The sequence below is a fragment of the Amphiura filiformis genome, chromosome 7 (assembly GCF_039555335.1).
Source record: "Amphiura filiformis chromosome 7, Afil_fr2py, whole genome shotgun sequence".
Lineage (NCBI taxonomy): Eukaryota > Metazoa > Echinodermata > Ophiuroidea > Amphilepidida > Amphiuridae > Amphiura > Amphiura filiformis.
In genome coordinates, this window is record NC_092634.1 from 19,942,000 (window position 1) to 19,966,902 (window position 24,903).

Consider the following 24,903-nt stretch of genomic DNA (forward strand, 5'->3'; position numbering starts at 1 on the left):
TCTACACTAGTTGTGCCGTAACTTGACAAATATACTTAGTTTTCATGTTCATATATCAAGCTTTTAAGGGGTCTGAGGGAGTTCAAATATAGTGCAAATGAAAGCAAAACGTTTTTACCTTCCGATTGTGAAACAATTATGTTGGGCCAATTTGGGCCATTTGAGTTACTGAGCGAGCAAAATTTACCGGAAGTACTTGAATTCAAGCAAAAGTGATGATCAGACAATCTTTTCTAGAGAGAAATTGATTTACGGAATGTATAGGCCCTATATACTTTGTTTAAACAGTTTCTCATAGTTTAGTGTATGATAATCGTGATTTTGGTTGAAGCTTCGGTCAAATTGATTGAGTGCCATGACGGATATGTCATGTTATTTTAAACTTTTAATTCTGTAGGCCTATTGTCATGAAATCGTATAGGCCGCCTAAATCATCATCATTAAACTTCTCATTGTATAATAAATAATTATCAGTATTTAGGCCTAAATGATTATTAATATTATTAGGAGGCTATCATTTTCTTTGGAGGAGGGGTTCCAAATATACGGGGGTCATAACTTTTTGGAAAAAAAAGTCATAATTCAATTTTTCATGACCAAAATGTAGGGAGTCAAAAGATGACAACAGATAAGGTGTTTCTTTTTTCAAAAGACTGATTTCTTGATGCAATTTAAGCATGATGAGATTTTGATATCAAAATTTTATGAAACATGAGCACTTAATTTCCAATAAGTATAAACTTCATTTTACCCCATTGAAATCAATGGCCAGTGAAACAGACTTCACAATGTAATCAGCTTAGCATAATCAATATAAACCTGAAATTGCCTATTCAACAATAATTGGTCATAACCAACGTAGTACAAAAGAGGCTTGGCTGGATCATTCTCCATTTATTTATATACCTCCATGGTAAAACCATAGACTGTAAAAACAGTATATGAAGAGCTTAGTTTCAAAACCCCTTACATCCACTTGCCCAATTTTGAGAACACATCAAAAAAATCACTGATATATAGGGGTTTGCAACAAAAGCAGTTTTTAGCGGGATGCTTGGGTAGGATGAGCATCCTGCCAAAACTGCTTTTGTTGAAAACCCCCATATATCAGTGATTATTTTGATGATTTTTTGATGTGTTCTCAAAAATGGGTAAGTGGATGTAAGGGGTTTTGACACGACGACCGATCTGGGAATCTTGTTCGCACTGCCCTCTATACAAGTTATTGAATAAGTTTTCACTATGGATCCATCAACACTGTACCGTTAGTTATTGATCATTCCCCAATTCTGACCCATCTATTGTTAACCCGGCCATCCGTTATTTGTTTAACAATGAACTTTATTAAAAATCGATACAGCATCTCGCTATATCTACAATGCATAGGCGTACACGCATCGTGGCATTTTAATATCGAGACATTAGCGTGATCATTTCTTGCATGATTTATATATTATATTAATTTTGTTCACTTAAAAAAAGTATCAAATCACGGAATATAATTTTTGTTTCTTTTACTATATAAAACATACACGTTCCTTCCTTAAGAATCACGCAAGCAACGAACAAGCAGACATGTTTTTAATGTTTTAATGCCAAAATTCTGTGCATAATACGGCCCACAAATATCGTTCAAATTCACTACTTTCATTTCATTTCCGACCAAATGTGTTTCTAGTTTTAATGAGCACGACAGTCAATGTTTATGGTATTGAAATAAAAAGTTTGGATTATTATTGGTATAAATCTAAATTTCTTGTTTGAAAACAGTCAAAATATCCATTTTTTTGTAAAAAATATGCCATATATAAAACATTGTATCTCGCTTTTTTTTAGGTCGATTTAACTCGGGTTTTTTGCAATGAATTTATTTGACTGTAAAATAAAATTTAGAAACAAAAACTGGCCTGGTAGTCTCATACCTAGACAGAACAACCTGTATTTTGTATCAATCCCAAGCGGGATGAGGTCACCACAAGGAACTAAATGGATGCGACTATTCGGCGAACTAGCGTTGCATGATGGGTAATTTCTGGTTCGGTGAACAGGAACAAGACTGCACAGTGTCAACAGCGATCGGCCCTTGTGTTGAAACTAAGCTCTTCATATGTTAAAACTATACACTGGCTCAAGATAGATGGCACTACCGCAAATTTATGGTCAGTATCGTACTAGCCAATGTCAAAAACATACTGCCCAAAAGTAATATTCTTCTGTTCTTCTAAATGAAACGGTGTAATCCTAATCCTTTATATTTTATACCTTATTGGGATACATTTTATATTTGGCAAATGTTGTTCAAAAATGCACAAGGCATTCATTTCAGCATGTTTTGTTTAATGATATGACAATGGACTTGTACAAAGACTTATTTCAATCTATGCTCTCAATATTTGATAAACAAGTTGTCTATTTTATTTTATAACCAATAATCAAATTGATGATTGAAGAGCAAATTGTACAGTAACATTATAGCCTGTAGGCCTACTCAAGAATCTGAATGCATGTAGATCTGTCTTAAATTTTGGATTTTGCCCATTTTTTTTCACAAAGAAATTGTCAAACATTACAATTTGATTTTTAGGTCAACCTAAATGATTAGGACTGGGCTTTGCTTCATTTCCCAAAACAGGATAATATTTAAGCAAACCAAAATGTCTGTGCTGTCTTTCTCTGGAATTAGGAGTAGTCACTCGGATTGCTTTAAAAATCTTTCACACACATCTGTGGTTGTCATGCCAGTGAATTAAGAATATTTTGAAAAATATTTCAAAATACAAAAATTTTGAATCACGGGTTGCAATCTTGTCAACTTGGTCCATAACCATGTGACACAAGTGTTCTTGTTAATAGTCACTGGTAGGGGTTGCACAACACTCGATAATCCATTGAAATGTCTTGAATTTATTGTCTTAGCAAGAATTCAGCTTTGCTTTGGAAAAAGGACGTCTCAGAACTGTCATATTAGCTTAGCCTTTTTTAGTAAATGATAAATGAAACGGGACCCTAAACATAGTCTGTGTTGGGTGAAATCCCTATCCTTTCCCATGAATTTTTTCTTGAGGATGAGAACACATAGGTTTGAGTGCCAGGTCAGGAATGAACAGATACATGGATGGAAAATTCACAGTCCCAACACATTTGAAATGATGAAAAACCTTCATATATGATCCATATACTGTTCTCTCTGCAGAGTGCTATTGGATGCCTGTGTCTAGTGCTGGTACATCCAGGCCAAGAATGAAGTAATTCATGAATAGACTTCACAGTACTAACAAAGCAAATGATAACACATCTTAATATGTGACGTGATCAAATAAAATCAGTTGGAAGTCGGAAATAATGAGTTTGAGACACAGCCAAGTAAAGAAAATATTTCCTTTTGCTTTTCTTTTGTAGAATCTCTCTTAATTGCTCATATCTCTTGAACTGGTTGTTCAATTTCAATGGGATTTTCTGCACAATGCAGCTTTGTATATGGTTTTTGATATCCGAAACTGAAAACTGAATATGACCGACTTCAGACTGATTTTGCTTGATCACACTTCATATATGGTACATGTACTGTTCTCTCCCAAGTTCCAGATGATAGTGGTCTAAAGTTATGTCATGTTGGATTTTGCAGTGGCAAATTCGAATCGTGTGTGCTAACCTAATCCCATGGAGCATATATACACAAGTTGAAGGGCGAATAATCTGTATGTTGGTGTTGCAACTGCATAAACGCATCTAAATCTGCCTCTGCAAAATCCAACATGCCATTACTCTCAAGTTGAGATGAGACAGATTAAAAGTGCTGCCACATCCAGGGCATGACTGAAGCGATTCCTGGATAGACTTCATAGTCCCAAAAAAGCAAATGACTACACAACCTTAGTATACAATATGTGTACTGTACATGTACTCTCTCAAGTGCTAGTAGTGGCACATCCAGGACACAAATGAAGTGATTTGATGGAAAGTTTACAGTCCAAGGGAAGTAAATGACTACACATCTATCATTCTTGTACAGTACTGTACTCTTTCAAATTCCATTGGATGGCTGTGGTTTAGTGCTGGTACATCCAGGACACGAATGAAGCGATTTGTGGATGAAATTCACAGCTCGAACAAAACGGATGACAACACTCCCCTAATACAGACCTGCCAACCTACCAAAGTCAGAATGAGGGACATTGAGGCCAAAACCTTGTACATGTACACAAACCAGGTACCGACAAATTCCAAGACTTGAGGTGTGCAATACGTTAGGAATTAAGGGAAGGGTTTGCAGGTCTAAATTTATCACAATAGACTAAAGAGAATGCTGTAGCAAAATTTTAAAGTGAAATTTGCATCATTTTCTCCTGTTCTTATATTTAAATTTGCCATCACTGAAATTTCAGAAAGCAGGACTGTCCCTCTTTTTCATTTTGGAAAACCCCAAATGAGGGACAGTCCCTCAAAATGAGGGACAGTTGGCAGGTCTACTAATATATGCTCTGTATCAAGTACCATTGGACAGCTGTGGTCTAGTACTGGCACATCCAGGACACGAATGAAGCAATTCCTGGATGAAAAGTTCACTCACAGCTCAAACAAAATGGTTGACTACACTCCCCTAATACATGTTCTCTATCAAGTTCCATTGGATGGCTGTGGTTTAGTGCTGGTACATCCAGGACATGAATGAAGTTATTCCTGGATAAAAAGTTCACTCACAGCTCGAACAAAACGGATGACAACACTCCCCTAATATAGGTTTTCTATCAAGTGCCATTGGACAGCTGTGGTCTGGTGCTGGCATATCCAGGACATGAATGAAGTGATTCCTGGATAAAAAGTTCACAGCTCGAACAAAACGGATGACAACACTCCCCTAATATAGGTGTTCTCTATCCAGTGCCATTGGTAGCTGGCATGTCCAAGACACGAATGAAGTGATTCATGGATGAAATTCACAGCTCCAAGAAAACGGATGACAACACTCCCTTATGTTCTCTATCCAGTACCATTGGATGGCTGTGGTCTAGTACTGGCACATCCAGGACATGAATGAAGTGATTCCTGGATAAAAAGTTCACAGCTCGAACAAAACGGATGACAACACTCCCTAATATAGGTGTTCTCTATCCAGTGCCATTGGTAGCTGGCATGTCCAGGACACGAATGAAGTGATTCATGGATGAAATTCACAGCTCCAAGAAAACGGATGACAACACTCCCTTATGTTCTCTATCCAGTACCATTGGATGGCTGTGGTCTAGTACTGGCACATCCAGGACATGAATGAAGTGATTCCTGGATGAAAGTTCACAGCTCGAACAAAACGGATGACAACTCTCTTATGTTCTCTATCCAGTGCCATTTGATGGCTGTGGTCTAGTGCTGGCACATCCAGGACATGAATGAAGTGATTCCTGGATAAAAAGTTCACAGCTCAAACAAAACGGATGACAACACTCCCCTAATATAGGTGTTCTCTATCCAGTGCCATTGGTAGCTGGCATGTCCAGGACACGAATGAAGTGATTCATGGATGAAATTCACAGCTCCAAGAAAACGGATGACAACACTCCCTTATGTTCTCTATCCAGTACCATTGGATGGCTGTGGTCTAGTACTGGCACATCCAGGACATGAATGAAGTGATTCCTGGATAAAAAGTTCACAGCTCGAACAAAACGGATGACAACACTCCCCTAATATAGGTGTTCTCTATCCAGTGCCATTGGTAGCTGGCATGTCCAGGACACGAATGAAGTGATTCATGGATGAAATTCACAGCTCCAAGAAAACGGATGACAACACTCCCTTATGTTCTCTATCCAGTACCATTGGATGGCTGTGGTCTAGTACTGGCACATCCAGGACATGAATGAAGTGATTCCTGGATTAAAAGTTCACTCACAGCTCGAACAAAACCGATGACAACACTCCCCTAATATAGGTTCTCTATCACGTGCCATTGGATGGCTGCTAGTACTGGCACATCCAGGATGAAAAGTCATAGTCCAAACAAAACCGATGACAATATTCCCCTAATATAAGTTCTCTATCCAGTGCCATTGGATGGCTGTGGTCTAGTGCTGGCACATCCAGGACATGAATGAAGCGATTCATGGATGAAGAGTTCACAGTCCAAGCAAAACAGATTACTGCATTTGGGACACTGATATACCTGCAAAAAAAAGTAGAGAAAATTGTCTTGTAAATATCTGGTAATGTTTAGAACTTGACGTACATATTTCTAAACATAACATTTTTGAACACGGATTACCGTATTCATTCCATTAATAGGCCATGCCCCTATAAGCGCCCACCCAGTGACTTTCCAACAAGCAAACTGATATTAGTTTATTAACTGCCCATGCAAATCTGAATCATGGTCAGAAACATGACACACTGATGATGATGGATGAATATTTTGTGCCTTCTTTACGTATTGTCGGCTTAAACAATGTAAAAATAAGCACCCACCCAAAATGACTTTGTTAAGGGCTCTGGGCGGTTAATGGAACAAATACGGTACATGCTCTGTAATTTAAGACCTGCAGCATAAAACTAACTTCATTTTCTGACCTAATACTACCCTAAGTGAAATCTCAAATTTTACCAAACATTTTCAATCTTTACTCTTACATCTGAAACTAATTTATTAAAGTAGATCATAAAGTTGTCAAAATCTGAAAAACATTCTTATCCTTTCAAATCCCCCAAAAATAATCATTCAGGCCTTGTCTTTTGAGGCGAGTGAGAGTGATCTTGTCTTGTCTTGTCTTGTTGTTATACTGGCCAACACTCCTCCTGGAGTCGGACGGTCAGGACTCCTCCTGGAGTCGCCTAAAATGAATCTGAGGAGAGCTTTTTACCACTCGCCTACATTTGGTGTAATACTAATACAAGTGATTAAAATCACTCGCCTACAGCTCACCTGACAAGTTTTGAGGAGAGTGATTTGTCACTCGCCAGCAATTTTCAAAAGACAAGGCCTGATCATTTGATCAGAATTTTTTATCCTTATAGATTGAATAAGAACAAGACAGTGAAATAACCATGCATGCCTATTTGAGCTTTATATAAGATACAATTTTAAACATTAAAATATTATTAGACCAAGGAAAAACAGATATATCTCAGCATTCAACAACCATGGCTTTTAAAAATTGCCAGTTTAGTACCTTTCTCTTCATTCCATGTTTATTAACTTTTTTTATTTTTTGTTAGCAAAATAAGGAATTTTGCCGCAAGTTAGCTGAGAATAAAACAACATGCAATAATAATAACAAAAATGCATCCTGCATAGCCCATAGCCTTTTTCAACAATGTCAACAAGAAAGGCGGACATTCATAGTCCTTCATTACGACAAAAGTTGCTGAGACAAACTGCTTTTTAACCTAACATATTAACCTTACCGACTGATCAGTGAGATGAATCTGGCAGGCTTGGCAGAATCTGGAAAACAAACAAATGATAGCAGTTAATAAATCAACACTACTTAATATACAGTGTGGGAAGTTCTGATCAAAAATGTGCAGAAGAAATTTATTCATCTACAAAGGAATTTTTTTTATCTCTGACCCTGTTATGCCACACATGTAAAATACTTGCACCCCTCCTTCCCCACCTTAAAACCTTTTACAAAAATCACACTGGTGTGCAGTCCAGGATCAGCTCCCCCATTTCTTACAGGTTTAGAAGGGGATCATTATTAGTGACTTCTTTGTCTGGCAGGAGAATTTCAGTTTCAGTTAGTACAAGGATAAGGGATTGCTATACTATAGTGTTTAGTGTCTGGTAATATTTTTTTCTTCAAAATATTGATACAATATATTTTCTACTGTATTTCAAATTTAATTTGATACTTACATTACATCGGAATTATCTATCGAGTTTCTTTGTATTTCTTTGAAGTTACCCAGAGGAAAGAGATGATGAAATGATCTGGCTAGATGAGGAGCTGAAACTAAGGTTAAACCTGTGAAAGAAAAAATTACATGGGATTACTACTGAAATACAGCTAGCGTATCTTCTTTTGAGTATTTTAACACCTGAACAGGAGAGGTCTGAATAGCTTTATGCAATTGCACATCAAGACAGCTTCCATATACCTTGTAAATATAAATTGTGAAAATTTACAACTTTGGGTTCCCAACTTTGTTCTTGAGATGTAAGTTTTTACAAAAACACCTCGCATTGAATCTATTCCATGGATTTAAAAGGCAACTGTGTGTGCTATACCAGAGAGGATGGCTGTCAGTACATCTCATAATCTCATTTGCACTTTTTATTTAGTATCTGGAGCATGCATCATGCACTGAGCTTTAGACATTCTTTTTTACGCATGGAATGGATTAAATAAGAGTTGCCATTTTCAAATTGTTATAATAATAACTCTAGAACTGAAGGGTGAATTTTTGATATTAAAATATTCAAAAATTACATTGTCCAATGTTCAGTATTCTTTCAAAGACACCCTGTTATGTAATACATATGGTATGGCTATATAGAATACAGTGGGTGTTATACAATTCCCTTTAATTTGATTTCACTTCAAAAATGATGCATTTCTCTACTTACCACAAACTTTACACTCTATAGGAAGCTCACAGTATTTGCTGTTACATTGCGGACAAAAGTAACCACCGGAGCTAAATCCTTCTGATCCTTTGGAATCTAAATGGCTGGGTAAAGGATGAAATCAGAACAGGAAATTGAAATTATTAGTATGGAGGTACGATTACAGGTATATCATGAAATGTGACTTGGGAGGTCAAACCAAGGGGATCAAACATGGTTGTGTCACATGCACAAAGGGATACAGTGGTGTAGATTTTCTTTTTGACATTGGAAGGATGGGGTTGGAAAAAAATTCTTGAAGTATAATGAATCCAGCACTTTTAGGCAACAGAATAAGTTTATGGTATAAATGTGTGTGAAGCTGAAATTTTGTTCAAAAGTGGAACCAATTCGCACGAAATGTGCACTTTTTAGGATAAAATTGCCAAATATGAGGCTAATTTGGCCAGAAACCACATACAGGTGTCAACATGAGGGGGGGGGGGGGGATGATTGTATGGACCACCTTATCAAAATATTAGGAGGATTTATCCCCCCAGGATTTACATCTTTGAAGGGATGCCTTGTTCCCCACATCTGTGACTTCCAGTATCCCATTTTTGGCAACTCTTCAGAATTCTTTGCAATCAATGCACACATCACTGTTAAATTTATTACAAATAACACACTTACCACATACACATTGATGGTTTGTCAACTTTATCTTTTTCTGTGTGCAATAAATGTTGCGGAAATCCTGCAAAGTGAAAGATAGGATAACTAGAAATATTTTCATCTTCATTGTTAAACTAAATAAAATAATTACAAAATAATAAACTCTGTGAAGTCAGTGGTCCTCCTGAAAATGTGGACATGCAGTTGGACAAGTGTTGAGTAGCTGATTAGTGCAATTGTGGAATCTTCATCTATGACCAAGCTTTACTTCCCTACATAGGACCAGGATCCTGTGACCAGCCTAACCTCTAATGGAACTTGCACACGTCAAGATGTTCCAGCAGTGCAAGTCCTGCCCTGCAGATCCATGACAAAGGGTTTGCTTGGTATACTAAGTTCCTGGTCTGAAAGAAGGGAGTAGCCACTACTGTAATGTGATTCCCTGATGTCAACAGTTGCTGCACTGGAGAGGGAGGGTTCCCGGGAACAAAGCGCTCAACCCACCACCACCCGTCCCAAGTCGGGGACAGTGCAGCAGAATGTTAGATTGATGGCACAGGATTTATAATATGTCTACCTGGGCTTGATACAGCAAACAACAACTTGCTTCATCTGTACACGTCCATAAAAAACGTTGATTGCAGATCAAGCCAGAATGCAGCCACTCCACGGCTATGGAATTTCACCCTTCAAAATGTCACCATGGGAACAATTTTGGGACTATTGACACAAATGAGGTATCAAAATGTACAAAACATAACTGAGCTTTGTTTTTGATTTGTGTTTCTGTAAAAGTTGATATTTTCATGAGCACTTATTTTCGCAATTTAGAGTAAGAGAGACATTTCCGCGAATGTTATTTTTGCGATTGCTAAGTCCTGCCCTATACATTTAATACATTGTTGCATATATTCGCTAAATTCAAAAAAGAAAAAAACCCGCAAAAATTTCCCCTTTTACAGTATTTCCTTCCAAAAGAAAAGGTAGATTTTTTTGTAAAGTGTTTTAAGACAATAACTTACCCATTCTTATTGGTGATGGCTCTGTGTTGGCCTGTTCCAATAAAACAACAAAATGAACAGAAATTGATTACACAATCCATACAATAGTTATCAAGCTACATTATTGTCATACTTCCTGATTAACTAATAATCACTTTCAGTAATCCCGAAAAGTTCTTGTGAATTTTGTTTTTGATAATTATCAAGCCTTCCTTTCATGATCACCTGCCCATCAAAAACTTTATAGCTGGATATTTTAGACATTCTAGTTTACACTTTCTGCTCTTTTGAACAGTCTTACAGTGTGGTATTCATGTCTTGAAACATCTACACCTTATAGGCTCCAAAATATATTTTTGGGCTTACATTTATTAAATTTACAGTTCTGAAGTTAACCATGAAAGCAAAACAAAACAAAATACTTAAAAACCTCATTAAAAATTTCACACTGTACAGAATCAAATGATTCAATATGGGGGAATTCAACATGATCCATTTTACTGTCATTGCTCATTTAGCCAATTCTAGGAGGGCAGAAACCTGGACTTAACCCTAACCCAACTAGGTCTCACTAAAGCTCACTATTAAAACCAATCTGCTTGCATGCATTTAACGTGACTTGATGACGCAATCAGCCCAAGTCATATATACCCAGACATCACCTGTGTGGCTACATGCTGGGGATCTTCTGCGTGGCATGAGAGGGGTCCCAGGCTCGAATCCCGGGGATGCCAACTGACTTTTCCAGTGCTGTACGGTGCAAAACCTGATTGAGGAGCCAATGGCTCCTAACTTTATAAATTTAGGCGCCCAAATTTTGCTCCCAGGTAAAAAATCTGAGGTGCCAACTGAACAGCCACGTGCGTTGTTCATAGCTGCTGTACTCAATCTACATATTCCCATTGAACGCTATACTCCATACAGCATGTAGCCTACAGTGTAGGCCTATATGTTTTCCAGGAAGTCTCCATTGAGACATGATAAATGCATATATTCATAGCATACATTCATACTCTTGAATGCTATATTACATACATGTTTTGCATTTGCTGGCGATTAAAAGCTTCAATAGTTGGGCGCCATTGGCGCCAGGGATTGAATATTTAGTCGCCATTAGAAAAAATCTAGTCGCCAATGCGCCTAAAATGGTCGCACCGTACAGCACTGGACTTTTCTCCTCATCTTCTCTCCTTTTTCGTTACTTCTTTCCCTTCCGATAGCAAAAAAAACATGGGTAGGGTTAGGGTTAATCTACCGATGTTTCCAAGCCACTTTTTAAATTCACAAGCCAATACCTCAGTAGTCGCCACCCACATAAATTGAACCCCAGACCTCATACATCAGAGACAAGTACCATAATCACTGTGCTACACTCTCCCTTATATCAAGGGCTCAGTACAACATTGCATAAATGTAGATGAGGCTGTATTGCACTGACTTCTGTCAACACAAGAAAGTTGACTATAGTGTGTCTTGTCTCAAGTTGAGAATAATGCTATGTTGGATTTGGCAGCTTGGATCCAGTGCACTGAAGCAGTTGCATAGCCAATGTACAGACAAATTATATGGACCACCTGACAACCGAGGAACCAAAGGAAATATCTTCAGATGCTACATCAATGATCAAACTGTAACAATTACTTGCTATGACAGTATGCGCAATATTTCTGTACAAGGACATCTACATGATCATTGGATAGACACTGTGCTAACAAAAATCAAGATCAAACATGAAACTCTCAACAACTCAATGGACAGTTCGGAGCATACATCGATTTGTGTACAACCATTAGCATCAACACCCCAGACTGGCAGTACTTCATTACCATGCTTTGATTTGAATGCGTCAACAAGTATGATTTCTGATATTGACAATGTATTTGTTAAAGATGTTGGAGTACAGACAGCAGATCGCCCTGTTCTTGTGAATGTTGGAACCCAAACCCATCCTACAGCGCCAAAGCCAGCACCAAGACTTTCTTTGTCACAAACTGTGAAACCATCGCCCATCCCTGCCCCAAGGACATTTCTGTGTGTTAAACCAAAACCCATCCCTGCACCTAGGACACTTGTGCATGTACCTGTAGCTACTATCCCCACAAGCGACCGATTTGATTCTCTGGAAGTTGAGGATTGTGTTCCTCTGCCTATCCCTACCATTGTCACTACAAGGAAGTCGAATTCAGCCTAGGAAACATATCAAGAAATCGCGGACACTTATTAATTGTACAACTGACAGCATACCATCTCATGTTGAACCTACTGCAGCTAAGGCACCATCACCTAGACAGTCTAAGAGAAAGATTCTGATTATTGGAGACTCGATTCCAAAGCACCTTGTAGGCCATGAGAATGACTTCACGTTGTATTATTAGGAACCGATGCATCCCTGGAAGCAAACTAGGACTATGGAATAAACTTGCCCCTGCTATTATTGAAGAAGAGAACCGGACTTTATTATTATTCATTGTGCAACGAACGACCTGTCCAGATGTTATGTGAATGAGTGTCTTTCTATGTATGATACCCTTTTGTCAACTATTTTTGCATTCAGACCTACTATTCGCATTGCTATCTCTTCATTGACTATCCAAAGGAACAAACGACATTGTGCATGGATAAAGGAATTTAACGCGAGACTTTATGACGTGTGTTATACCAAGAACTTTAATTTCATAGACAATAGGAATATCACTTTGGATCATCATATTGCAACTGACGGATTACATTTATCACGATTAGGAATAACTTCTTCAAGAGAACTATTTGTCTTGTCTCAGTAGTGTATTTCACCAGGATTTTGTGTTGTAACATCTCATTGGAGGAGCAGGTAAAGGATAGAACTGATAAAGAAACTCTAAATATGCAAACTGTGAGTGATAAAAGTAAAAAAGAACTGTAACTTTAAAAACTGTAGAGAATGCCAAAATTTGTAAGAAAACTGAAAATGATTTTTGTGGTGAGTGTGTAAGAAAAATCTTACAAAATGATCTTTATGTAACTTGTAATAATTGTACACTTGATTTTCACTTTAGATGTGTTGATGACAATGATGTTAAGCAAAATAATTATTGGTATTGTAAGAATTGTTTTCACAAACTTGCTAATGATGAACTTCCTCTTAATGAGGGTTTTATTGATTTAAAGTGTAAGATTAGGAAGGGTCTTAAAATAGCTCATTTAAATATCCAGGGTTTAATCCACAAAGTTGATGAGGTTAACTTCCTTTTGAATGACAATGCTATTGATGTGTTATGTATTAATGAGACTTGGTTAGATAAGGATGTTGATGACTCAGAAGTAGAAATAGATGGTTATAATACTTATAGACTTGATAGACAAAATGGTAAAATACGGGGTGGAGTTTTATGCTATATTAAAAACAGTATTTTGTCAAAACAAAATGAGGATTTATATGATAATGATATTGAAGGTATTTTTATTGAACTTAATTTAACCAATACAAAGCCTATTTTAGTTGGCAGTATTTATCGCCCACCAGACTGTACTGTTGATTTTCTTGATAATCTTGATGATATATTTAAGAAATGTAATGATTTATATGATGATGTATATATTTTAGGAGACTTTAATTTAGATCAGGTTAAAATAGGTAATTTAAGAAAAGTGACAAGGTTGGCAAACAATTCTAATATGAAACAAATTATAACAGATTATACAAGAATAACTTGAAACTAGTAAAACAAAAATTGACTTAATATTTGTATCAAAACCAGAACTTATAATCTCATCTGGTGTTCATAGTTTAGGTCTTAGTGATCATTCATTAATATATGCTGTAAGAAAATGTAATAAGTTGAAACTTCCACCAAAAATTGTAAGATCCAGGTGTTTCAAAAACTTCAATGAAGTAGATTATATTGATACAATCAAAAATATTGATTGGGGTAGAATATGTAATATAAATGATGTCAATGAAGCACTTAATGAATGGCAGTCTTCATTCAATGCTGCCTGTGACAAGCATGCACCATTTAAGGAAAAGAAAGTTAAAGGTTGTTTACCTGAATGGGTGAACAGTGAATTTTGAGACTAAGTAAAGATAGGGACTACTATTTTTCAAAAGCACATAAGACAAATAATGCTGAAGATTGGAGTAAAGCAAAGTCTCTTAGAAATAAAGTAAACAATATGAAATATTCACTGAAAAAGAGTTATTGTAACGAGGCTATAAATAACAACATAAATAATAGTAAAAATCTTTGGAAAGCAATTAAGAAAATTATACCAAACAAAACATCAAGTATACCTACAGCAGTTGTTAAAAAGAATGGTAATTACTCAGGTAACAAAAGGATATGGCAAATGAGTTCAATGAGTTTTTCACTTCTATAGGTAATGAACTTGGGAGTAAATTTAATAATAACAATGATAATTATGTATGTACTTGTAATACTGTATGTTCTCATCAAAATCATAGTGTAAACAAATTTAGTTTTAGAGCAATATCTAATGAATTTGTTCTTAAACAAATAAGTAAAATGCAAAATTGTAAATCATCAGGATTAGATCCATTCAATGTAAGGTTATTAAAGTTGGCTGCGCCTTTCATCTCAAAATGCCTTGTTCACATTTGCAACCTGTCTTTGAATGGGTCTACTTTTCCTGATGCTTGGAAGAAGGCTAAAGTAACTCCAATATTTAAATCGGGCGATAAAACTAATGTTAGTAACTATAGACCTATCTCTGTATTACCAATTGTATCAAAGATCATTGAAAGAGCTGTTCATGATCAATTATATGAATATATGAGTAATGTAGGACTATTATCAAATGCTCAATCAGGATTTAGTCCGAATCATTCCACAACAACAACCCTTCTAGATGTTCAAGATTATATTTTAAAGAATATGGATACAGGTTATGCTACAGGCGTTTTATTTATAGACTTAAAGAAAGCATTTGATACTGTAAATCATGATATTCTGATTAGGAAACTTAAACAATATGGGGTATGTGGGGATGAATTATTATGGTTTAAATCATACTTAAACAACAGAGAACAAACTGTTAATGTCAACTCAACTTTTTCTGACTTTAGGCCAATTGATATTGGTATTCCTCAGGGCTCAATTTTAGGTCCTTTACTGTTTATAATTTTTGTTAACTGTTTACCTAATGCTGTGTCTGAATGTAAAACTGTAATGTATGCAGATGATACCTCTTTAATGTGTAAAGCTAAAAATGAATCTGATCTTAAAATTCAAATGGAGTCATGTCTAAGTAGGGTAGCTGAATGGTTCAAAGTAAACAAACTCACTTTAAATGTTGAAAAGACTAAGTTTATGATCTTTGGTACAAACAAAATGCTTGAAAAGTTCAACAATGTACATTTAATATATAACAACAATGATATTGAAAGAGTAGATGAGTTTAAATATCTAGGTGTGAAATTTGATAGCAAGCTGTCTTGGTCAGCTCATGTCGATAATGTTAGTAAAACTATTTCCAAAAGAACTGGCATAATAAAAGCGTATAAAATATTTCCTTCCATACAGAACCACTGTAATGTTATCCAATGCTCTTGTTATTCCCCACTTTGATTACGGAAGCATGGTCTGGTCAAATTTTAGTGTAGAGAGTACCATAATAGGCTTCAGGTACTTCATAATAATTTAGCTAGAATAATTCTCTCAGCAGATATAAGGACACCAACTAATGATTTAATGAATACATTGCAGTGGGTTAAACTTGATCAAAGATGGCATAATACTCTATTAATGACTGTTTTCAAATGTTTAAAGAATGAATATCCATCATACTTATCTTCTCAATTTGATTTTGTTCATGATAACCATAATCATATAACTAGAAATCATACTTCTAATACATTGATTGTACCAAAATTTAAATCAAATTCAGGTCAACGTACTTTTCATGTCAGGGCAGCCTATGCATGGAATTCTTTGCCACCGACAGTAAGAGCTCAGATGGAAAATATGACTTTAGGCCAATTTCAATCAAAAATTAAAGAAATTTAGGCCTGTCTTTATCTATATTTTATTCATTTATACTAATTATTGTATTTCTGTATTTTGAATCATGGTATTTATAATTATCTTGTAGTTGATGATACCATTATACTTATTTGTAATATATTGTAAATACATTGTAAATACATTGTAAATACTGTATGATACTTTGTAAATATTGTGTATCGTAATATATTTTGTTGCTATAACATGTATCAATGAGGGCCTGCTTGAAAAGCAGTGCTTGTCACTGAAGCAGTATTACCCTCAATAAAGAAAGAATAAATAAATAAATAAATAAAATCACCCTCCTACGCATGAGCATACATCCCTTGTGATTAGGTTAGTGCACACGATTCAAATCTGCCACTGCAAAATCTAACATGGCATTACTCTTAACTTGAGAGGAGACACGTTATAGTATGAGAGGCTGTGAGTAAACTCACCGTAGCTGGAGGTGGAGTTGTGTGTTCCATTAACAGATCCTTGAAATGACTCTCATCTAGAATCACCCCATATGTACCTGTAATTCAAAACAAACAAATAAGAAACTGGTGAATTGTCATCATAACACGATTTGCCTTATTTTTACTTTGAACTCCTTTAATTTTGCTCAGTTTGCTCGAGCCCCAAACATGTCATATAAATCATAATTTATCAGGCTTGCATCGTTTATTTCCGATCCTCGCATATATTAATTTGTGTCTTGCATGGTCTTACGCCCTGCAAGGGTGAAGCAATAGGCCGTCTCCTTCTTCATTATTCTTCTGTAATTTTCATACAATGACTACATTTTAAATTGAGTATTAACTCTATACCAATCTCTTTGTAACCAATCTATACAATTTGAATGCACATATGCCCAAAATCATTAAGGTAGAAAGGTATAGTACACAAAAATCTGGACTTTCAAAATATTTTAAGATGGCTACAGTATCACATCTCCCAAGATGCACCTTTGTTCTCAACTTCAATATTTCAGAAACATGCGTCAGACAACAAACCACTTTCATCAGAAATGATGGTATGCAGTACACTTTTTGGGCAGCAGTGTTATGATTCCATATCAACTTGGAGTGTTGGGAAAAGGTTAAAGGTCATTGGATCTCAACCATTGTCCAAAATAGGTAACAGAATTAAGTATTATTGAAACCTCCCTAACTGCATAGTGTGGAGGCAGTGAGCCTGTCAATTAATAATAATACCTGCACAAAAATGAAGGTTACTCCAAACAGTTGTGGAATGTATAATAGTGCTGTACTTTCTAAACAAAACAATCAATAACAGATTAACAAGTGCCCCACTTACCATTAGTAGTATTACACAGTTTCCTACACACTCTGATTTCTGCTGCTAAACCAATCACAGAACAACGGATATTGTGTTCTTTCATAGCCTGGAAGACAATTAAAAAAAATTATTATTATGATGTAACATTATCAACACAACATGCTTCATGTGATATCAAGAGCAATGTGTTTCACAAAGATGGATGATTTGTGTTGAGACCTTACACAAGTCATCAAATGTCTGCCGACATTAGAACACCCATTTCTGATATGATGAACATGCTTTCCTGGGACAGATTAAATGAAAGATGGGATAAACAGCTTCTTGTAATTGTTTTAAATGTCTTCATCATGATGCTCCTTCTTACCTCTCATGGCAATTTATTTTTTACTTCTTCAATTCATTCAAAATGTACCAGAAGTCAATCTTGTAATACACTTGTCTTGCCATCTTGGAATAATAATTCAGGGAAACTAACTTTTTCTTACAGAGGTGCCTCAGTGTGGAACAGATTGTCTTCTGATGTTCGCAGTAATCTTACATCAATGAATGTGAATATGTTAAAATCAAAGATATGCATTTAATTCACACCTTTCCAACTCTGTACTACTACTAAATTATAACTACCTGTTTGTTAAGATTCATGTCTTATAAATACATTTTATCATCTTGATTTGTAAATATTACCTACATGTACATGAATGTAAACATTATTCAATTTTGCTTTTCTTTTGTATAATGTAATTTATCTCTTGATATGTAAAAATCTTATATTATTATCATCAGGGTCTCATGGGAGACCAGTTTTTGTAAACTGAATGAATTACCCTGAATAAAGATTGTTATCTATCTATCTCTAAATGATCAATTTTGGTTGTATGGTAAGCTAAATAATCTACAAAAAATATATATACCTTAGTCTTCATTTACTCCAGAGTCAATATACTATTATATACTCAATATCAGAAAATATTACCAAATTGTGAAGTCCCTCTATGTCAATTTGAATTCAAACTTACCGTAATTGTATCATGAATATTACTTGGATCACAGGTAGTTAGACTACCCAGAATGATGAGTACTTCCCTACTAGCATGACCAGGCATATGTCTGGAGGGAAAAAATCACAATAAAATTTGATGGTAGAGTGTGAATATTCATTGGTATATGCTGGGATATTTTGCACAAAATTATTTGCCTTAGGGAGCAAACCCAAAGTTTGATGATATTCTATAAACAAGTCTGTTTGTTAGTGGGTGAGCCGCTGCTTCTCTCGAAATCATACGTGTGTGAAATGTTAAAAATTCCATCCCAAAAAGTAAACTTTGACCAATGTTTTGATTAGTTATTTAGACTAGTGTGGTTCTGAATCTGACCTGAGACTAATATAACTAACTACTTTAGTCTCAGATTTGACTGCCCAAAATTTGATGAACGAGAATTAATTAATTTGGAAAATAACACATCCAGTTGTTGGCCAATGATGGTTCACTGCAGTTCATGCAACAAGCAACGTTACTTGGGAGTTGACATTTTTTCAACTTGCAAAAAACAAATGATGATTTTACAAAAGTGGTGGTTATCCATTCATAACCTCATTAATAAACGCGATGCGTGCGATCCAATCATATTTTATTATTTGTGAAAACGCTAACGCAAATCGAGGTCATTAATATCTCACAATTGACCGCAAAATGCGTAATTGTTCCAATGTCGCACACAATTGACTTCTGCGTGCGCCGTGATTGTGCGTCCAACGAACTGCTTGGCGCTGGCTGTCCGATTTGGATTGCGCGCTACCATATTTGCACAGATTCTGATACGCACTTTTTGTTATTGGTCGTTTTGTTTTAGCCTGATCGATTTTGGGAAAGGGAAGATGTAAGAATTGTTTATTTTACAAACTTTTGAGGAAAATTTTGTGTTATTTTGTTAATTTTAAAGATCAAAGTGACGGTTATGAATGAGGTTAATAACTTTGCATCGGTAGTATAGCGGGCATTGTGAAAAATCTAAACATTTTGCTTTGGACCTCGGAATATCCCTCGGTTCCAAAGGCAAAATGTTTAGATTTTTCACAATGCCCTCCAAAATAACCGATGCGCAGTTATTAACCTCTAATTGATCACCTCAAATCTCTGAAAACAGCAATTCATAATAGAGCATGCATGCGATTCACTTTTATGTGAAAGCAATCAAGTATAAATTTAAACAGCTTTAAACAGTTTAATTATAACATTCTGATAGGTTATTAATTAGTATGCTTACCTTAATGTATTAGCTGCAACTTCCAATGCATTCTGTAGAGACGGCTCTTTCACACATGATTTGTCATTGCACTTCTCTAGGGCTTGAATGTGACGTTTTGGGTTGCCTAATTATAAACGTGTAATAAAAATAGATTATCACATGCAATAAAAATGTAATAAATGAATAAAAACACTAATTTGAAGAACAAGTCCAATGTTAATTCTTATCCAAGGTCCAAGGTACAAAAATGTTCCGTCAAATGCTTGTTATATACTAGTTAGTACTACTTGCTTGGTTATCTTAAAAGAATCCAGCATTGTACTGAAGGAGGCAGGCAAAAAAAAGAGTTTTAAAGTTTTCTTGTCATATTGTGTCTACTGAATATTACTGAATAGTAATGCATGCTGTTCAAAGAGATGGAAATCATTGCATATGCGTAGCATAGTGGTTTGGGTATATGCCTCTGGTGCATGAGGTCCCAAGTTCAATCCCCAACAGTGGCTACTTGCTGGGGTGTTGACTTTAATATGGTAATTCTCCCCATGATACATTTAGAACATCTGCTTGTAATTCCAAATGCTCCACAAAGCCATACAGGGATCATGCTTTCTTATTTGCAGCACCAAAACCATCTCTTTGGAATGCCAAAACAGTTAACCAATTCAAGTCTCTGTTGAAGACCCACCTTTTAAATGAAGACATCTAGTTTTTATTCATTATGTTATAATTTTAAGGGATATTTGTTTTTTATTTTTGTGTTATGTTGGTATGTGAAGCGCACTGAGAAACTCTTCTGTTTATAACATGCTCCTACAAGTGCATATTATTATCATTATTACCGTATTCGTTCCAATAACTGCCCATGCCCCAATAAGCGCCCACCCAGAGACTTTGCAACAAACACAATATTAAATTATTAACCGCCCATCCAATGTTGTCAAAATACTTCCAGTAAGCTTTACCTGTTGAGTGACTTTACGGCATCAAAAGTATCCAAAATATGCACCAAAATTAAATTATGACGCTATTTGATAGTGGGCAGATGTATAGATATTAAAAATACTTCACAATAACCACCTGCAAATGCCTTTAAAAGGCCAAGTTTCAGGTAATGTGTATTTTTTGCCGGCGCCAGCCATCTTTAATCACAGTTAGTGCGCCCTCAAAAACAATGTCAATATAATTTATAGCAAAGAGGGTGCACTAACTGTAAGTAACTAAATACTTTCAGACGGTGATTGATGACTAAACCAGGTAAAAAATAAGCTTCCACCCTGGGCGCTTATTGGAATGAATACGGTATTAGGTTTAGGTAAATGAACCATGACAGTGTTCTGTCCTTCAGTGGGGACATTAAACAACCAATTCTGTGTACAGGGTACCGTACCTGTACATGTTATGTCACTCAGGTTTGAAAAGAGAAAGGTGTTAACCACTAGCTGTCCCAATCTGTCAAAATAATTTTCTTTCAATAAGATGTAGCTAGCCATCAGCTAAAAGTGAAACAGTAATATAGTAATGAACAAATAAATAATTGTTTACCTCCCAGCTCAGTAAGTTTTTCTGCTCTCATATTACTGGTTGTGATGATTCCTATCTGTAATTAGCAATACATCAAATCACAAATAAATTACTAGTTATAAATTTGGCTTAAAAACATATACCATGCTTCAGTAGCCTACTGGGTATTCAATTAGTTCAAATGTGCATTGCTATGGCATTGATTTAGGAATTGATCTACTTCTGAGCCCACAGAACTTTTTAAGCAGCTTTAAGTACAGCTTGGATAGGCAAATGATGGATGGATGAGTTTGGGTCCCCACTGTGTTCATTCTGTGAAGTTACTGATCGAAGTAGCAAACTTAGAGGTCTGAACTTTCCGATCGTTCACATGGATTTAAAATTGTTACCCGCCAGAAAGGTGGGTACACCTGTAGTTTTACCTATAGGAGAGTTAAATAGCTGCCACTGTCATGCCAGTGGCTCTAAAAGTACAGACTTGAATCGCAACATATATTTGCCAATCCAGTAACATAATCTAATTAATATTAGCTATTTAAAAAAAATTAAACAATGCCTAAATGTTGATTCACAAGCCTTGGCACACTTTACAGGTTGTTGCTGACCACTATGGCCCCACATGGCCCCATAAACAACACAAGGATTTGCAGCTAAGAAGCGCAGTAAGTTCCTTGTCCAGGGAATTTCAAGCTAACTCAATTTTTAACACGAGCGTACTAACCACCAGTTCGAACCCACAACCTCTCATACCATAGTCAAACTCCTGATCATTTGAGCTAACTGACTTTTTTTTGTAATAAATCCTTACCTGACTTATTGGATTCTGATCAAAATATTCTTCTATAAAATGTTCCAAAAGCTGCAACAAGACAAAATAGATAAACAACAAACTTGTCAAGGTGTCCATAAAAAGAAGTTATATGTCTCCTAATTTCATTGTATTTGGACCAGAATTAGTAGTGTACCACAGTCATAAATGTAACTTTAGGTGTGTGGTTAAAAATGATATTTTTCATTTTTTTCCTAATTAAGAGAGGGCAACTATATTACTGCTGTTTCAACAGGCATGACTGCTTTCTCAGAATTACATTTTGTAACCACAACTGACACATTTCCTTTTTTACAGGTTAAACTTGGCTGGTTAATGCCATTGCACTTTCTCCTTGCTCCATTCTCCACAATTTAATTCTTCAGAAATGATCTCAAAACAAAGAGGCCAGTCGTGTCAAGATGCAAAGTCGTGTGCGCAAACGGGGTCTCACAGAATCTCGAACAAAGTTACGAGATAAAATTAGTACTCAAACAATGCTGACGAAGATGCATGTTATAAAATGTGAAACTTTCTGGTGTTTATATTTTGAGTTACTTTTATACTTTATATTCACAAGCATAATTTTTCCCAAAATTTTACAGTACAGAACAGCTGCTGTGTTTTTAAGTTTTAATGCTTTTACCAGTCAAGAATATGCAAATTAATGCAAATTAGGATGTTTTTATAACAATGAACACCATTTCCTCAAAAAGAGTATGTTTTCAGAAAATATAGCTTTTAAGCTACAATATGATTTTTAAATTTTGACAATTTGGGCGAGCTTGCTTGGAATTGACCAAATACAATAACCGAATAATGATAATTATTTTGATTTGGATATTAATGGCAAAGTAGAAAGCAACATGGCTGACTGGCAAAATCACTATCAGGCAGTCAGAAGGTCCAAAAAAAGTCCCTCTGTTCTGAACAAGTAATTCTTGTTTTTCAGTCCATGGGAAATGCAAACAATCATATCTTCCCAAATGCAAACAAATGTACCTTCCCATGGACTAAAAGATGAGTCAACAGGTGTGCGCATGCGTCAAACTGGCACGACAAGATAACGAAATGTCTTTGATTATGAATTTACAAAAATAGAAAAATATCACTATCAAAACGGTTGATATTTGAAATCCGCAGCCTCATCCCCACACTTTTCTCAAAAAAAGTTGAGATTTTTATACCACTGGTGGACCCAGAAGACGACTTCGGACTGAATTTAAATTTTGTGTAGGTTATTTTTTTGACCAATGGCACATTTTAAGACTAGGTACAAAAACATTGGTTGATATGAGGGGCGTTTGATGCACCCTAATGCAAATTATCATTTAATTTTGGGCTCTTGCTGATAAACGCTGGAGGTACACTATTTGCCCTCCTTGACCAACAAACCAAGATGGCGGATTTATCATGTGTTACATATGGGAGAATTTAGAGTTGGTACTCTTTGGGTATAATCTCTAAAATTTGCTTAAATACTGCCAGTTTTCTGAAAAATCTGGTCATACCTCCTACAAAAAACAACAATTTGAGTATTTTCCTCCCCCTGAGTTGGTTATTTATTGGAATATACATTGTTATTAGAAGAGTGCACACCAGTGAAATAGGAATCTCCTATACTCGATGGAGGAAAAATCGGTTTTTCAAAAAGTGAAAAAGTGGCATGGAACTTAAAGTAATACATTAGGAAAGGCTTATTAAACCCAACTATTAGACCCTGATTCATATTTATGTATGAAGACTTGGCTAAGCTTTCAAATGTGTTACATTTTAGAAACACCATGCTTAGGCTTAATCTGTGTGGCGTATATGGTGATCTAGTCAGCAATTTCCTGCGAAAAGTCACTGGAGTCCGTATGTTTTCTCTGCACTGGTTGTCTTTATCTGACCTTCAACTTGCAGAAAGTGTAAGTCTTAAAGAGCTGAATCGCTCCCAGGTCAAGAAAAGGATGTTTTCCCGGACCATGTTTGTACATAATGTCAATGGGGACTAAACTGTTATTAGTCCCAAACAAAAATGTTTGGTAGACTCATAACCGGTGCGATCTTACCTTTCCGATGTTGATTAAGATACTTCTTGCATCGATCCCGAGATGCGGAAAAACCAATAGTCATTTTGTCCCACATAAATGAATAAATAACAAAAACCCCGATCCCCGGTGGACTCACCCAAAAGGTGACGCCACACCATATGATCGTCCCTTATCCGACTTGGGATCCCCTACCGGACCAAACTTGTAGGGGTGGCGGGGTCGGGATAATCAACATCGAAAGGTAAGATCGCGATCGGTTATGAGTCTACCAAACATTTTTGTTTGGGACTAGACTCAGTACACCGGTCGATCTTACCGCTTCGATGTTGATTAAGATACTTCTTGCATCAACATCTGAAAGATCGATCTAGCAAGTAACCGACGGATGGAGGTACAAGATTGGTCAGCATCTGATCAGGGATCGGGAGCGGTAACGATGGTTTTCGCGAGGTCAGAAAATATTTTCCCCAACGGTCGGGAAACAAAAAGACCACGCGATCACAGACATAAACCTCCTTACTTAATAAGTTTGGTGGTTAAGAATAGCGACACTGGTTCTTACCATGCTGAGTATTCTGTATAGTCTGAAAACCTGGTACCCGTACACCACCGTATTATGATCGCCCGAACAATGTCCCGGTAAACCTCCCGCCCCCTCTCTGATTACTAACGTAAACGGAAGTATCGTGAGAGAAGAGAAGGTAAGGTGGCTTCCGGGACACCGCCTGCTAGATCTCCTCAAGGGACAACCGAACGGTATACCCAAGATGATGAGATAGCTCGTGTCGAG

At 36.2% G+C, this 24,903-nt stretch overlaps 1 protein-coding gene across 1 annotated transcript in view; it reads right to left on the reverse strand.

The window, feature by feature from the left end:
- Nucleotides 1-688: 688 nt before the first annotated feature.
- LOC140156859 (general transcription factor IIH subunit 2-like) overlaps nucleotides 689-24,903 on the reverse strand; it is a 36,119-nt gene continuing 11,904 nt past the window's right edge. The window contains exons 5-16 of the mRNA XM_072179855.1: nucleotides 22,078-22,128; nucleotides 21,291-21,345; nucleotides 19,767-19,872; nucleotides 18,518-18,608; nucleotides 17,517-17,604; nucleotides 16,655-16,731; nucleotides 10,237-10,267; nucleotides 9,233-9,296; nucleotides 8,561-8,664; nucleotides 7,850-7,958; nucleotides 7,396-7,435; nucleotides 689-6,160 (exon numbers count right to left, since the gene is read on the reverse strand). Of these exons, the coding sequence (XP_072035956.1) occupies nucleotides 6,035-6,160; nucleotides 7,396-7,435; nucleotides 7,850-7,958; nucleotides 8,561-8,664; nucleotides 9,233-9,296; nucleotides 10,237-10,267; nucleotides 16,655-16,731; nucleotides 17,517-17,604; nucleotides 18,518-18,608; nucleotides 19,767-19,872; nucleotides 21,291-21,345; nucleotides 22,078-22,128 (942 nt within the window). The 3' untranslated portion in view covers nucleotides 689-6,034. The remainder of the gene's footprint in view (nucleotides 6,161-7,395; nucleotides 7,436-7,849; nucleotides 7,959-8,560; nucleotides 8,665-9,232; nucleotides 9,297-10,236; nucleotides 10,268-16,654; nucleotides 16,732-17,516; nucleotides 17,605-18,517; nucleotides 18,609-19,766; nucleotides 19,873-21,290; nucleotides 21,346-22,077; nucleotides 22,129-24,903) is intronic.